At 36.0% G+C, this 14,532-nt stretch overlaps 1 protein-coding gene across 1 annotated transcript in view; it reads left to right on the plus strand.

Annotated features, from left to right (window-relative positions):
* The window catches only part of DPYD (dihydropyrimidine dehydrogenase), an 828,315-nt gene that overhangs the window by 390,425 nt on the left and 423,358 nt on the right, over positions 1-14,532 (plus strand). The window contains exon 12 of the mRNA XM_012801700.2: positions 747-931. Coding sequence (XP_012657154.1) covers positions 747-931 — 185 coding nt within the window. The remainder of the gene's footprint in view (positions 1-746; positions 932-14,532) is intronic.

Consider the following 14,532-nt stretch of genomic DNA (forward strand, 5'->3'; position numbering starts at 1 on the left):
ATGATGTTTTTCTTCTTAGAGGAAGCCAGCCTCTTTTTTGTCCTATAACACCTTTAGAATCAGGGAATGCAGCATATTTATTAAATAATTGTGACACTATTTTACAGACCAATTTACAAGGGGAACTAACGGTAATGTTTGTATTTATTGATTTTAACAAAATAAACATAGCACAGATGGCTGGCTAAATGTAACTATATTACTGAGTTCATTAAATTACTTAATAATAATTCAAATAATTTGATGAAAGTGTTAAAGACTATGTTACCTTTTGGTTTATAAGCTATTTTGTGGTAAAAGAAAGAGATTCATTGATGTGAATTCATAATATAACTTACAATTGTGATATACAGGAACAAGTTTGAGGTCATGTGAATAGTAATAGACTTGTGAAAATAACCACTATGGATGAAAAAGTTTTAAGAAATGAATTTTATCTCTATTATAATAACTGTACTTACTTCTTCATGGACCCACACTTCTTAGACATATATGCTAGATCTGAAACATTGCCAAAATGTAATTCCTACATGTGTGGTGTATAGAAAGTCGATTAGGTCAATATACTTTGAGTGTATTACCTGCAAATTTTTACTAACTTTCCATTGCTATGGTTCACTAAAAACAGTTGCTTGAATCCCTAGAACAATCATTAAATCATAATTTTTCTTAATTTTCAAATTATTGCTATGTGATACACAGATTAATCATTGTCTATTGTCTTTCATGTGTTTTTTTTTTTCCAGTGAAAGAAGCCTTGAGCCCTATAAAATTTAACAGATGGGATCTCCCAGAAGTAGATCCAGAAACTATGCAAACCAGTGAACCATGGGTGTTTGCAGGTGGTGATATTGTTGGTGTGGCTAACACTACAGTGGAATCAGTGAATGATGGAAAGCAGGCTTCTTGGTACATTCACAAATATATACAGGTAGGTATTTGCCATCAATTTTAGTAAATTCTTTTCCAGTGGATAAGCACTTCTTAATTTACTTTTGATAATCACTATGTTAGCATTTCCATAAGATACATACTAAGTATATATATGAAATATGTCACATACATATTACTTGGATAAAATTTCAAAAATATGGACTAAATAATACAACTGACAACTGTCAGTAGATTGAAAATTCACTATGGTTTGTGCCAGCTAAATACCTGAAGTTGTTAGTCCTGCTATATTAAAAATATTTAATGGATTAAGTATATAAATAGTATATTTATTAAATCTCATGCTGTACCATATGATGGGTGATAGAATATTTATTAATTATGATCTTACATAGTTCAGAAAACTACTTGGTCTTGAGCCAGATAGGGTCCTATCCATTTCCCAAATTCTGTGTACCTAAGTGGAAATAAACAAATTTTTTCTAAATTTAAATTGTACTTTTTTAACTGTTTTAAGGCAAAATGCAAAATGTAAATGATGAAATGTAAAGTTGAACATACTTGGTACAGTGACTGTGTGGTCTTGTGGGGAAAAAAGCCGTAACCATTAGGACTTAGGAGTATTACTTTTGACTTTTTTCTTCCTGTTCTTTAACTAAATGTAGGTCCAATTGCCTCATTAATGTAAGATGGTTCGGGAAAAGTTTGCTCTTGTTAACAACATCCTTATTCTCTCTTTCCTTTTCAGGAAAAACTGTACTCACACCAAGCCTTTCTGCCTCTCTTCTTTTGTTTTCTCTTGTTTCCAACACGATAAAGACAAATTTACTTTGTCTTTAATCTGTCCTTAAATCTCTTCTGCTTGCTTCCCACAACCATGCAGTCTATTGTTGCTGTTCTTCTACTCATTACATCACTTTTTTTGAGTTTTATTTTTATTTTATATCTAGATAAACTGATTCAACCAGTATTGCAATTGTTGTAGGACTACCATGTCCTGTATTAAGATACGGATATTTCTGCATTTTGTGTTTCCATGCTTAGGTTCTTTTTTGTTGTTGTTGTTGTTGTTCTATAGATTTTATTATTTTCATTTCAGACTATTATGGGGTTACACATGTTTCTTGTACATACTTTTTTTTCACAAATTGAGTCAAGGTTATAAGTGTGCCCCTCACCCAGCCAGTGTACACCATACCCAACAGTGTAAATTTACCCACCCCTTCCTATCCCATCTTCCAGCTTGATTTTCATTGAGATTTACTTCCATTTATGCACTTAAGTGTTGTTTGATCAGATCCAACCTGGTATTGAGTACATGCATTTGGTTCTTCATTCCTGTGATGTTTCATATAGAACAATGGTCTCCAGATCCATCCAGATTGTCACAAAAACATAGTAGATGGCTATTTTTTTTATTAAATCATAGCTTTGTACATCAATGTGATCATGGGGTTCAATATGCTGGTTTTATATACAATTTCAAATATTTTCATCAAACTGGTTAAAACGGCCTTCATGGCATTTTCTTAGTTATTGTGTTAAGACATTTATATTCTACACCTAGTAAATTTTACATGTACCCTTGTAAGATGCACCAGAAGTGTAGTCGCACCAATTACCCTCTCTTCACCCATCCTCCCCCCTCCCCTCCACTCCCTCTCCCCTTTCCCCTTCTTCTTGGGCTATAATTGGGTTATAGCTTTCATAAGAAAGCTATGAATTGGTTTCATAGTTAGGCTGAGTACATTGGATACTTTTTCTTCTATTCTTGAGATACTTTGCTAAGAAAAATATGTTCCAGCTCCATCCATGTAAACATGTAAGAGGTAAAGTCTCCATCTTTCTTTAAGGCTGTATAATATTTCATGGTGTACATATTCCACAATTTATTAATCCATTCATGGATCGATGGGCACTTAGGCTTCTTCCATGACTTAGCAGTTATGAATTGGGCTGCAGTAAACATTCTGGTACATATATCTTTGTTATAATGTGATTTTTAGTCTTCTGGATATATCTAGTAGAGGAATTAAAGGATCGAATGGCAGGTCTAGTTCTAGATCCCTAAGTGTTCTCCAAACATCTTTCCAAAAAGGAACATATTAGTTTGTATTCCCACTAGCAGTGTAGAAGTGTTCCCTTTTCTCCACATCCATGTCAACATCTCTGGTTTTGGGATTTTGTGATGTGGGCTATTCTTACTGGAGTTAGATGATATCTCAAAGTAGTTTTGATTTGCATTTCTCTCCAGATCCATCCAGATTGTCACAAAACATAGTAGATGGCTATTTTTTTTTTTATGGCTGAGTATTACTACAGGGTATGACAATACTACATTTTATTAATCCATTTATGTAGTGGTAGGCACTTGGGTTGTTTATATGCCTTTGCAATTGGGAATTGTGCTGCCTTAAATATATAAGTGCAGATGCCCACCTTATAAAATGTCTTTTTTGGGGGGGGGCGTTCAAATGTGATTTCTAGGTCAAATGGTAGGTCTACTTTAACTTATTTGAGGTATCGCCACATGATTTTCCATAGAGGTTGTACTAGTTTGCAGTCCTACCAAAAGTGTGTAAGAGATCCTTTCTCTCTGTATCCGTCCCAGCATCTTTTTTCGGAGGACTTATTAATATAAGCCATTCTCATTGAAGTTAGGTGATTATATCATTGTGGTTTTGATTTGCATTTTCCCAGTGGTTAGAGATGTTGAGCATTTTTTCATGAGTTTGTTGGCCATTAGTATATCTTCATTTGAAAAGTTTCTGTACAAATGTCTTTTGTCCCCTTTTAAATGTGGCCATTGCTACTTTTTTGCTGATTTACCTTAGTTCTTTGCTTATTCTAGTTACCAGTCCTTTATCAGATGTATAGCATGCAGTATTTTTTCCCATTCTGTGGGTTGTCTATTTGCTCTTTTGATTATGTCTTTAGCTGTACAGAAGCCCTAAGTAGCCAAGACAACCTTGCTTACTAAGAACAAAGCAAGAGGTGTCACCTTACAGAATTCAAGCTATACTGCAAGATTATAGTAACTAAAACAGCAAGGTACCAGCACAAAAACAGAGATATAGACATCTGGATCAGAACAGAGGACCAACCCAGAGATGAACTCATTCTCACACTCTCATCCGTTTTTTGACAAAACAGATAACAACATACACTGGGGAAAAGAATCCCTGTTCAGTAAGTGGTGCTGGGAAAACTGGATAGCTGCATGTAAAAGACTGAAACAGGATCTATATTTCCTACCACTCACAAAAAATAACTCATAATGGACAAAAGACTTAAATTTAAGGCAAGAAACTATAATAATTCTATAAGAAAATTTTGGAAAACCTCTTATTGATACTGGCCCAGGCAAAAAAAAAAAAAAAAAAAAAATTCATGAAGTCTTGAGAGGGAATCACTGTAAAACAAAAATAAATAAATGGGGGCTGGTTACATTCTCTTTTTAAAATTTGATTCACTTCCTCCTTCCACCCGCTCCCTGTCATCTCTGAATATTGGGGCTTCAGATGCTGGATCTGGGCCAGAGTGTGAGGTCTCAGAAGTAGAGGGCTCTAAGTGTGAGTGTAAGCAACTTACGGGTTTTGCATAGATACAAAGCTGTGATTTCAGAAGCAACAATGGGGGAAATACCCAATCTAAAGCTAAAAGATCTCTAAAAATTACAAATCAAAAGGCACTAGGCTAAGCAAAGAAGGGGGAGAGAGAAATGCAATTTTAACAGGCACAACCCTGGATACCCAAGGGAGACAGGTTGATGAGTGGGTCAGGCTGCATTCCCTGCAGTGACTGAAGGATTGCAGCCACCCAGCGCTTTGATGAGTCTTTACAGTCTTAGAGACAGTCACACAAAGGAGGCAGCTCAAGACAGCTGCCTGGAGTGGAAAGTCTCTTGCTTTGGCAATTTTTGCTTTTTTCTCCCAAACCTATCACCGTATACTGTTATTTCTTATTCTATTCTTATTTCCTGAGTACTCTCAAGGTTCTCAGTATCACCTCCTGCTGCATAACTCCCTAATCCAGGTGTCCTCAAACTACGGCTCGGAGGCCACATGCAGCCCTCCTAGGACATTTATCCGGCCCACCAGGTGTTTTTCCCGCCTCTGCCTGTCCTGCTTAGCAGCCAACTCGTCCCGGGGCCCGCAATCTGGCCCTCCAGTGGTCTGAGGGACAGTGAACTGGCCCCCTGTTTAAAAAGTTTTAGGACCCCTGCATGTCTCTACTAAGGTCATCTCTTGAATAATCCAGCTGCCTGCTGGACATCTTTCCATGCACGTAAACCTACGTTTCAAATTCACTAAGCATCTTCATGTGAATGTCTTTTCTACGCTTCACATTCACTTCCCAAACTGGTTCCATCTTCAGTATTTTAACATTTCCGACTTTCAGGTTAAAATCCATTTAGTTAGTGGTCTTCAGATGTCAGGTTACTCAGACCAGTACAGTTTTCAAAATTCATTTGGAAATCAGTATAGAGTTGATTGCTTCTTACTGTACTAACAATATCAAAACAAACACTCAAACAGATGAAACTATAACATTTACTTACATAAATTAATAGGATGTTTCATGAAAAAAAAAGCAGAAAAGGATAGAGTCTTAGAATAAGAGATACTTCTGAAAGCACAATTAAAAATATTTCTGATGGTGCTTGTACACACACATTCACACACGCATACACTTTTCACCTCCTCATGCAGCTGTCTTTACAAGCTGTTTGTCTAAGCTTTCTTTTATTCTTTCCCGTCCTATGTACCTGGTCCATTCTATCTCTGTAAAGCCTCTTTTATGCATTCATTTTTCTGCTCTTATTTTAGTTTGCTTATCTTTTATGTGGAGTTACAATTTTTGGTTGACCGGATTCTTACTAAGCAGCCTTTTAGCTCCTAGAAGAAATGAACGTGGAATGGGGGGATAAGAGAAGTGGCTCTTCTGTTAGGCCAGAGGAAGCCCAGGGAATGTGTGAATTCAGTTTGCAAAAAGTGAAAATGGTGAGAGGGCAGAGATGCTAAAGAGATTTGAAAAGACAAAATTGAACATTGGTCAGTGGAGGGTGGTGTGTTTTTAATTGTTTTTTAAAATGAGTTAAGTATAACTTAATCCATTTATAGATTTTGAATTAAGATACATAAAGAATACTCAGATACATTTTATAATTGTAGTTTCACAGCATTTCACAATTATCTTTCTAATCTTTTAACTTCTCTGAACCTGATCAATGTGTACTGGGAAAAAAAAAAAATGAGCAATCATTTTTCTTAGCTTCCACTTAACTCATGTAAGGAGAAAACCAGACCTTTTTGATGTATAATGAAGAAAAACATGCATGTGATTTAAAAAATAAGTATTTGGAATAATAATTTTTTGAAATACATAATAAAGAATTAATACTCGGTAAGAGTTTGGGATTTGGCTGAAGGACTCAAATTTGTCAAACTAAGTGCCGAATTACGTTTTAAAACAGGGTAGAGATGGACGGTAGGTAAAAATCTCTGACAAAAAAAATCAGCATTCCCACCTTCCAGCCAGGGTGTTAGATGCAAAGTTGTAAGCAGTGATGAGGCTAAAATGGCACATATTGACGACGTGAGATTTTTCTCTCTAGCACTGTCATTACCTTAATTCTGGTCTCTTGAAATTGCCTCCACTGTCCTCCCCTGTCAAATCCAGTGCTCCTACCATGCATTCAGGGTCCCCATTTTAGAACTCAAGTTTGATCTTAATTTCCTCATTTGAAACTTTTCAATAATTTCTCTTTGCACCCAAAATAAAGCCCAAACTTCTTAGCTTGAGATGCCACTGAGAATTTCTTCCAATGTACCGAGATTTCTTCTGAATCTGGGCCTTTCCCCGACTCCACCCCTCTCACCTGGCCCACCTGGCCTTCAGTTTTTGTTTCTTCATCCTCTTCCAGGGGGGTGGGACATGGCCTTCCTAGTGTTTTTCTTGATTGAAGCCTGCTCACTGCTCTGTCTCTACACAAGCCAGTGAGCATGCTTATTTATTACTATACCCACACACACAAAAAAGAATATGTTCATCTATTAAGTAGAAAAAAATATACGGAGTGAGATAATTAATTTTAAGGAATTAAGAAAACCAATAGACTTGTTATGTAATAAGTTCAGTAACATAATAAAGACAGTTTTTTTTACAAATGTAGCATTTGTTAAGAAAAGTTTCTATAATATTTGCAGTGTCTTCATGAAGGAAAACTTTATGACACTGTCTTAAATTTCACGTTTGTTCATTTGGGCAAATATGTAACATCAGATAGTGCATTTTAGAAACTGATTTAGTAAGCACATGATAGTATGGATTAATGTGTATGATTTTTGCAATTGAGTATTTAGACTTTCTTTCCAATATTTCTTTGTGTAATGTTTTTTTATTTTTTTTCGTAGAGAGATGTGATTACTTAAAGACATTATGTTGGGACTTCAGTAATTCCCATAGTTGTCTGAAGAGAGCTTCACTTAAATTTCATTAGTTAATTTGCTCAATTACACATATTGAGTACCAGCTGTTGGACCAAATACTTGACTTTGGGAGGGTAAAAAATGAGTGAATAAAAAGAAATATAATACAGTGGATACATTCAGTCTCCAAATTAAAGCGCTAACATCGGACCCAGTTCCAATACTTTAAAAATATGTGATCTTAGGCGAGTTACTTCATCACTCTGGGACATGGTCTTCTCAGGGGTAAAGATGCAATGTATTAATAAACAATAATAATTAGAGTTGTTATCTCTTGGGTCCTGAGGAATGCTCTGTGAGGGAATTTATAGAAAGCTCTTAGAACAGAGGCTGCTCTACAAACATTTGTTGTTTGTATCGCTATTGGTGGTGATTATTAGAGATCATTCTCTTTGGATTGTTAAAATAAATCAGAAAAAGAAATATTAGAAAATGGGAGATCTGAACAGAAATCTAATAAGAGACTCTAAACAGATGACTATGGAAATAGGGTGTTTCAGGTAATTAGAAAAGGGTTTTATTTAGCCATTAATATGTTCATCCACCTACCTCCATCTGTCTAAGAAGTCACGCATGCCTTAGATTCATTCATTCATTTCTTTAATAAAAATTAAAATATAGTGCCCTTACAGATAGCACTAATTACCAGGTTTAGAAACGTGAATTAAAACCAGAAACTTCTCATTAAGATTCCATAGCTAGTAAGGAAGGCAGTTGTGTAAATACAAGGCTAACACAGTATAATTGACACAATTAAAAACTGTGAAGGTACAAAGGTAACATGGAAGAGGTCATGACTGATCGTTTGCGTGCAGGTATCAGGCTGTGGAATCAGCAAAGGCTTCACCAAAAACACAGAAAATACAAATAAAGAAGGAGGGCGTAAAATTAGAAGAATTCTGAGTAATTAGAGTTTCTGGAAATTAAAGAGGTAGACTGGATAAGATTTTGCAGGTTTTTCCCTGCACAAAGGGTACCCAGACGAGAGTACCAGCTGGCTGAAATCCGGACCAAGCTCCACTCACCAATGGACCTTCGGTTGTCCTGCTTCTATTCAGAAGTAGGTCATTTTCCTTGAATTTTCATGAAGGTGTTCTCTGCTTACTCCATAAGCTTTCAGAAGCTTTGCACTTCTTTTTATTTTATCAAGGGGCATAATCTGGGCTAGTGGAGGCCCTGAGTATAGAAATTAATAGGAAAAGTGGGATCTGAAATTATTCTGGGGCTAGGACATGCGACCACATAGTCCAGGATTTTAATTTGGGGTATGTCAGGTGATACCAACTGTTTGCGTATAGAAGTGATATGCTAGATTTGATAGGAATGTGGAGAAAACCATTTTCCAATTCATCAAGATTTTTCTTTCTTGTATATGATTATTATATAATATTAAACTGACTTTTCTTTAATTACTTATACTGATAAAGGGATGATATGATTTCACCTTGGTTGTTTGTAATACAACAATGTTAGTCGTCTAGCCATGTTTGAGTTCTAGTTTACAACTTGAATAAGAATTACTGAATATCAAGGCTAATTTTCACAGTGTACTCAGAGAAAGTATCTACCTGAAATAATGACTATATCTAAACAAAAAATTCATTAAATTGTAAGATTTCTTTACCACTTTGATTCCTCTGTTACGAATGGATTTATTTATTTAACCAAAGTGCCAGTGCATGCCTGCGTGTGGGTGTGTACAGGCACACATCTGTATCGATGGATAGGTAAAAGTACTACACTAGGACAAATTAAAAAAAAATTAAACACATTGATCAGTCAACATTTTTTTTTCTCTAAAGCAAGGATTACCCTTCTGAAATAATTAGAAAAAAATATGATATAATAAAAAGTTAAATTTACTACAACCAATACATGCTAATGTAGTTGAGGAGCAGACATCAGTGTTGATTAGAGTTACTTGAAAAACCTTCAGGAAAGAAGTGGTCCCTGATCTTTATCTTCCTCAAAACATAACCTCCTTCTTTTTTTTATTTTATTTTATTAAGTCAGATGCACATAGATCTTGGATATATTCATGCATATGTGGGGTACCATGTGTTGATTTTTTTATACTACATGTATATTTCCTTGTCTAGCATTACAATAAAAGCTACTATTGGTTTAGCATCTATTTTATGTTATACTTTATTTTTGTTGCATAACCCTGTACAATAGGTATCATTTTCTTTATTTCACTGCTTTTAAAAATGAAGGCTAAGATGATTAAAAAACTTGAGGTTGATACCTTGTCAGTAAAGAAGCTAGAGTTGAGTACACCCATCCATTTCTTACTCTCTGTATACTGAACTGTTTTCCTGGTACTTTTCAACTATAGGTCCATATTCATTTTTCCAATTAGCTGCAGTCCTTAACACCCTATACAGCACAGCACAGCACCCCACAGTGTATGTATCTTAACATTTAAAAATATAATAATGCATTAGAACTTTACCTTATTTCTCTCAGTTCTTCTAGAGAAATAAGATTCACGTTGCAAGCTGTGTGTAACTCTAGTTAAAAATATACCTTAAACAGAATGATTAAGTGGGCAGAGGAGTTCTAAGAATATGAACATGTCACATTTCCTAATTTCCAGAGAAAGAAAATACAGCTGCCCCTTGAACAATGTGGGGTTTAGGGTGCCCAAACGTGTACAGTCAAAGATCTGGGTATAACTTTTGAGTTCCCAAAAACTTAGTTACTAATAAACTACCGTTGCCCAGAAGCCTTGCTGATGGCATATAATCGATTAATACGCTGTATGTTATATGTATGTATCTGATACTGTATTCTTGCAGTAAGGGAAGCTAGAGAAAAGAAAATAATACGGAGGGAAAATATATTTTCTCTTCATCATCTATGCATTGAATAGGCTGGTAGGGGGAGAAGGGAGAGGGCTGGTCCTACTGTCTCAAAGGTTACAGAGGTAAGAGAAAAGCTTGATAGAAATGGATCTATGCAGTTCCAACCCATGTCGGTCAGGGTCAACTGTATGTATGACATTGGGAGACAAGTTGCCAATAGTCAGACATATGGAGACTTCCGGGAAGGTAAACAAGAATGTACCCATGACACCCCAGTTCCATGCAGCAAAATCTCCTGCTCTCCAGAGCCTGTCAGTCCTTATCCTATGTCATTCTTCATCAGGCTGTTGTATTTGTATCCTTTAAAGTAGCCTTCATATTAAACTGGTAAATGTGTTTTCCCAGAGTTCTAGAAGCTTCTGTAACAAATTAATCATGGGAACCCCAACTTTAGCCAGTTGGTCAGAAGCACAAAAAAATAACCTGGGGATTCCAATGGGTATCTGCAGGGTCGGGTGGAGCAGTCCTCACCACGTGGGATCCGATGCTATGTCCAGATAGACGGTGTCAGAATTAGATTGAATTAGATGATAGATATCCAGCTCGTGCCCACTACAGGACTGATCGCTTCCTGGCTGGTGGGGGCGATCCCCACACACCTCATGTCAGACGTGTGTTGAGGGAGTACAGTGAAGGCAACTGTCCGTGTGTTCCCCTCCCACATCAGTCAGAAGACTAAGGCCTTACCTTGTTGTAGTACTAGCATATAGATGGATTTGGATGCAAGGAAAGCGGAGAGGAAAAGGCGGAATGACATCTCAGAGATTATATCCTCCCACGGAGAACAAACTTGGAGATAAAACACAGACTCAAGTCTTCTAAATTCTAATCCGAGATCAGAAACTCATTTTCCCTGGAGTAGTCAGGTATTTCAGAGAAAGAGCTCTTATGAACATGGAACCTTTTGTCAAATAAAGTCGATCTATATGGAAATTATAATCACAAAACCTACTGATGTGATTACATTCTGTTATTAAGAATGCCGTTTTAAATTCCCTCCTGGAAACAACATTAAAAAAAAACCCCACAATATTTATCCTAGCGGAAAGGATCAACTAAATTTACATGTTGCTGCTACAAAAAGTAGTTGTAGCAATGGAAGTGTAAATATTGAGAGACAAAAGACAAGAGTAATTAGAGGAAAAGTAATGTGGAATCAACAAATAGAAGAAGAAATTCAAATAAAGGAAAGGGTTTATATAGTGCTCCTTTATTAAAAAAACAAAAAAACAGGCATGAAATGAAAGGAAAAGAACAATGTCCTTCCAGGTAGAATTCTTTCCATGCAAATCAAACACGTATTTATGGGGAAATACAAAGTATAAGGAAGTAGGATTGTGCCATTAAACATTAAAAAAAAAAAAGGTTTTGATATGTTTATATGTGACTTGAGGGGTCACTGATCTTCATGTAAAAAAATAGTTGAAGTTTGAATAGTTATAAAATGCCAGGATTTGAGGTCGACTTTCAGCAACAATAACAAGAATGTAATGTTTGAATTATTGGTATAGTTTTAAGCTTCCACTACTGTATAAACATGAGTCTGCCGAAATACATGTCCCTAAACAATAGTTTTTACTTTTTCCTCCAAACTTTATCTTTTTAAGAAATGTACTGTAGGCCTATAGTAAGTATCCACATTACAGTGCCTGATAGGGTTTTGATTATTTCACTGATGAATCTGTATTATTCTTTTCGACTTGTTAGTTCCCCTCTGAGACTAATTTGGGTGGCAGAATTATCTTAGAACAGATAACATGAGATACACACATAAGTGTCCCGGAGTCGACGAGATCTGCAGTATCTTTCTTAACGCTAAAGCTTGTAGAACACGGTGTCTTCAGTTTTGACTTCCCCCAGTGTCTTTGAGCTCACTGGTAAAATGTATAAGGTATGCTAATGAAAGTTATAATGAAGTCCTTTAACAGTTACTGCGATTCTGCTTAGGTAAATTAATACCGCTATATTTCATATTAGTATATGTAGGTGGTGCCTGTGGCTCAGAGGGGTAGGGTGCTGGAAGGTTCAAACCCAGCCCTGGCCAAAAACTGTACACACACACAAAAAAGGAAAAGCGTAGTAGTATATGTGTATGTTTTGAAATAGATAATCATGACCCTCTTTGAAACTATCATAAATGCCTTATATTAGGGACCTGCTTTCCTACTGCATAAGGTTGTTATATGTTTTCTTCTAGTTCAGTTGAGGCACAAAAACATCCCCAGTGATTGAGGAACTTGGGATCTCATGGTTTGGGAATGAGATCCAGAGCCTTTAACCTCTTGGTCACTAGTTCGGATGTGCCCCAGGTTAAAAGTGACAGAACGTCATTATGATCTGATGCCAATTCAATAGGCTCTGTGAAATGAGTTCGTGATTTCAGGACCTAGTGGGGATAGTCTCATGCCCCAGAATGCCTACTACTGAGGGAATACTAAACGGTATCTGTGATTTGAGTTTGACGGGAAAGGAGAAGTCCAGTTCTTGCTCAGTATTCTATGTTCGTTCTGTGACCCGAGCTTCCTTTTGGTGGATTTGTTGGTGGAATGCTATGGGAAAATCAGCTTTACGCCTGTGTTGGTTTGTGATTTGGGGCTGAGAGGGGCACATCCATAGGAATCTTACTCTGGCATTGTTACTAATGAGCTATAATTCAGCTTCATAAGATAACTTTTAAAAAGTGATTTTAGTCTGAGATGGTGATTAATTCAAGAATGAAAGTTACATCATTCTTAACTCCTGTTTTTCCAATGCCCTCCTGCATCTATTTTTTTGAATGTTTTATTTTTCTTTTTAATCATAACATTAATTTCACCTACATTTGGACATATGACTGAACATTTAGGGAGACTTGTTCATTCTTATTCATCTTTCACTTGAGAAATAACTTAGTTAAGAAAAGAACAGACAATTCTAAAGATACTTTGAAGACAGAGCTTTCGAACTTGAGTATCATGCAAAAAATATCATTGCTATAAATGTTAATTGAATTAAGTATATTCATATCAATAAATGAAAACATTCACCTTGTGGCATTTTTCAGGTTTAAGATTATGTGAGGAGTTTTGTCTTTTTTATATATTTAATGAAAAGTCAATTTATTAAAATTTTATGATTTAGGGCATTTTGAAAGAAATTATCTTTCTAAAGAGGAAAATGTGTCTATACTTGAAAGATTTATAACTTTCCAACATTTTCTTATTCATGGCATATTTACTATGTTATTTTATATTAGGATCAGTGATTTTGCAAAAATGAACTCACAATGCTGGATTGTAAGAATTTGAAAGCTTTCTCTCTCTAATAAGATTCATGATGTGAAAATAAAACCCGAAGAACCGTGACTCATGTTAAAGATTCCCGCTCTGGACAAAGATGAACAGTTGCTAAAAATATGACGAGCACGGATTTTAGAAAACAAACTTATGAGAACTTATGTGCAAGTCTCTCTTACTTAGAAGACCTCAGTCCTCACTTTGATTAAAAGACACTTGTTATCATTCTCATTGCTTCAAATATAATTCCACATCTTCAAAGGCATTCTTTTGCCCCGAAATATACCAGTGATTTCTACAATCTCTGAAGAACTATGATTTGAGAATTAGAAATTTAAATTGCACAGGCTTCATATTAGAGTATTTCCGTTACCCTTTGCAGGTTTTGAGGCAGCTTATTCGACCTTACAGTCTCACCAGGAAGCTAATGGGAAAGCCTTGCAGCAATCTTCACAGGAAAGTTTCCAAATGTCAAGTGTCATCTTTCCAGCTGTTAGATGAATGGGTAGCCAAGAGGCATTTATTTGGGTGTGCAGCCCCTGTGAAATCTGGGTGAGGCAAGAGAAAAGGCTATAATTTGGTGGTTAGTTTACCAGCATTGGTATAGTTGCAAATCTCCTAACCAGGCAAAGGATTTCATTTTGTGGCTTAATGATTGACAGCCAACTGCGGTGTTCTTGCATTTAAAGAATAAAAATGCCTGAAAAGAAAGGCATCATCGATATGTCATACTAATTTTTGAATCCTCCACTGCTTCAGATAAAAACAATCTTATCAACAGAGCCGCCTCCTTCCTCTCTAAACCTCTTTCCAACTGAGAGAGGTAAGGCTTTTGAAATGACAACTGTATTAAAACCTGGAGACTTACTGAAAAAGTGTCCTTCAGTTTAAGATGTATTGCAAACTCTTTAATTCCTGTGTTGAGAGAAACTTGATATAAATGTATTGGCCACTGTCTGGTTGAAAAACTATAAATATCAATAAAAAGGCAGTTTTAAATCATAA

The sequence above is a fragment of the Otolemur garnettii genome, unplaced genomic scaffold (assembly GCF_000181295.1).
Source record: "Otolemur garnettii isolate 467f Iridium unplaced genomic scaffold, OtoGar3 scaffold00010, whole genome shotgun sequence".
NCBI lineage: Eukaryota > Metazoa > Chordata > Mammalia > Primates > Galagidae > Otolemur > Otolemur garnettii.